The 1,413-nt window shown below is 59.4% G+C and overlaps 1 protein-coding gene across 4 annotated transcripts in view; it reads left to right on the forward strand.

Moving 5' to 3' along the window:
- The window catches only part of CDK16 (cyclin dependent kinase 16), a 7,265-nt gene that overhangs the window by 4,180 nt on the left and 1,672 nt on the right, over nt 1-1,413 (forward strand). For all 4 annotated transcript variants that reach the window (XM_027845340.1, XM_027845339.1, XM_027845341.1 and 1 more), the window contains 6 exons: nt 263-388; nt 529-585; nt 668-782; nt 899-993; nt 1,081-1,143; nt 1,246-1,369. In XM_027845340.1, coding sequence (XP_027701141.1) covers nt 263-388; nt 529-585; nt 668-782; nt 899-993; nt 1,081-1,143; nt 1,246-1,369 — 580 coding nt within the window. The remainder of the gene's footprint in view (nt 1-262; nt 389-528; nt 586-667; nt 783-898; nt 994-1,080; nt 1,144-1,245; nt 1,370-1,413) is intronic.

Genomic DNA, 1,413 nt, shown 5'->3' on the forward strand with positions numbered 1-1,413 from the left:
CTCGAGGAGGAATGGGGCAGGCTGGGCTTCCCTGCCTTGTCCTGATGGTTTGTGACAAACTCGTGGTTGTGTCCTTTGCTCTCCTGGAAGTTTTTGCAGTTTGGCCATTCCCTTGCCCAAACACAAGCAGGGTACTCTCCCGTCCGTCGGCCTCTCCGATTGCTAGGCGCCGCCTGAACTCTCCTCTCAGCTCCGTCTGTTTTGTTTGCCCATCCCCACCCCCAGCAGAGACTGACCCCCTTTTCTGCCTCTTGCATCTCAGGACATCAACAAACGACTCTCCCTACCTGCTGACATCCGGCTGCCCGAGGGCTATCTGGAGAAGCTGACCCTCAATAGCCCGCTCTTTGACAAGCCCCTGAGCCGGCGCCTCCGCCGGGTCTCCCTGGTGAGGAGCTGTTTGCCAGGAACCCTTGGCCTGTGGGTGCTGGTCCCATCTCGGTCCTTCCCTGTCGCTCCTGTCCCTTCCCGCAGTCCCTGGGCTCCTTTGCATCTGCTTTTATCTGACCCCTCACCTTTTCTCTGTAGTCTGAAATTGGCTTTGGCAAGCTGGAGACGTACATGAAGCTGGACAAACTGGGGGAGGTGAGGAGATGGAGCAGAGTGGGGGGGGGAGCCTTGGGGAATGTGGGCCGGTGGCCTGACTGCCCTCTCCTCCGGTCCCCAGGGTACCTATGCCACTGTATATAAGGGGAAGAGCAAGTTGACAGACAACCTGGTGGCCCTGAAAGAGATCCGGCTGGAGCATGAGGAGGGTGCCCCCTGCACCGCCATTCGAGAAGGTGCTGGGAAAGGGCAAGGAGGGCAGGGTGGCAGGAAACGCAGTGCTGCAGTCCCGAGGACCTTGAACGCCGTGCCTCTCTTCCCCTCACATCCTCCCCTCACGTCTCCCCTGCAGTGTCGCTGCTGAAGGACCTGAAACACGCCAATATCGTCACCCTACATGACATCATTCACACAGACAAATCCCTGACTCTGGTCTTTGAGTATCTGGTAAGATAGGGGAGGCCCCAGGGCTTGGGAGAATCTGGTCAAAGTTCAGGGTAGCACAGGCTGATCCTCCCCTGTCTCCCCCCTCAGGACAAGGACCTGAAGCAGTACCTGGAAGACTGTGGGAATATCATCAACATGCATAACGTCAAGGTCTGTGGGAGGGAGACCTTGCCCCCCCCCCCCGCCCCCCGCCCCCCCGCCCCTGCAGCCAGGGCTCAGCCTTCAAGGCCACTCCTTGTCTCTGTCCCCCAGCTCTTCTTGTTTCAGCTGCTTCGGGGCCTGGCCTACTGTCACCGGCAGAAGGTGCTACACCGTGACCTCAAACCGCAGAACCTGCTGATCAATGAGCGTGGGGAGCTCAAGCTGGCCGACTTTGGTATGCTTGGCTCCGACCTTGGCCTGGGCTCAGGTCTCTTCCCC

The sequence above is a fragment of the Vombatus ursinus genome, unplaced genomic scaffold (assembly GCF_900497805.2).
Source record: "Vombatus ursinus unplaced genomic scaffold, bare-nosed wombat genome assembly UNPS02014960.1, whole genome shotgun sequence".
NCBI lineage: Eukaryota > Metazoa > Chordata > Mammalia > Diprotodontia > Vombatidae > Vombatus > Vombatus ursinus.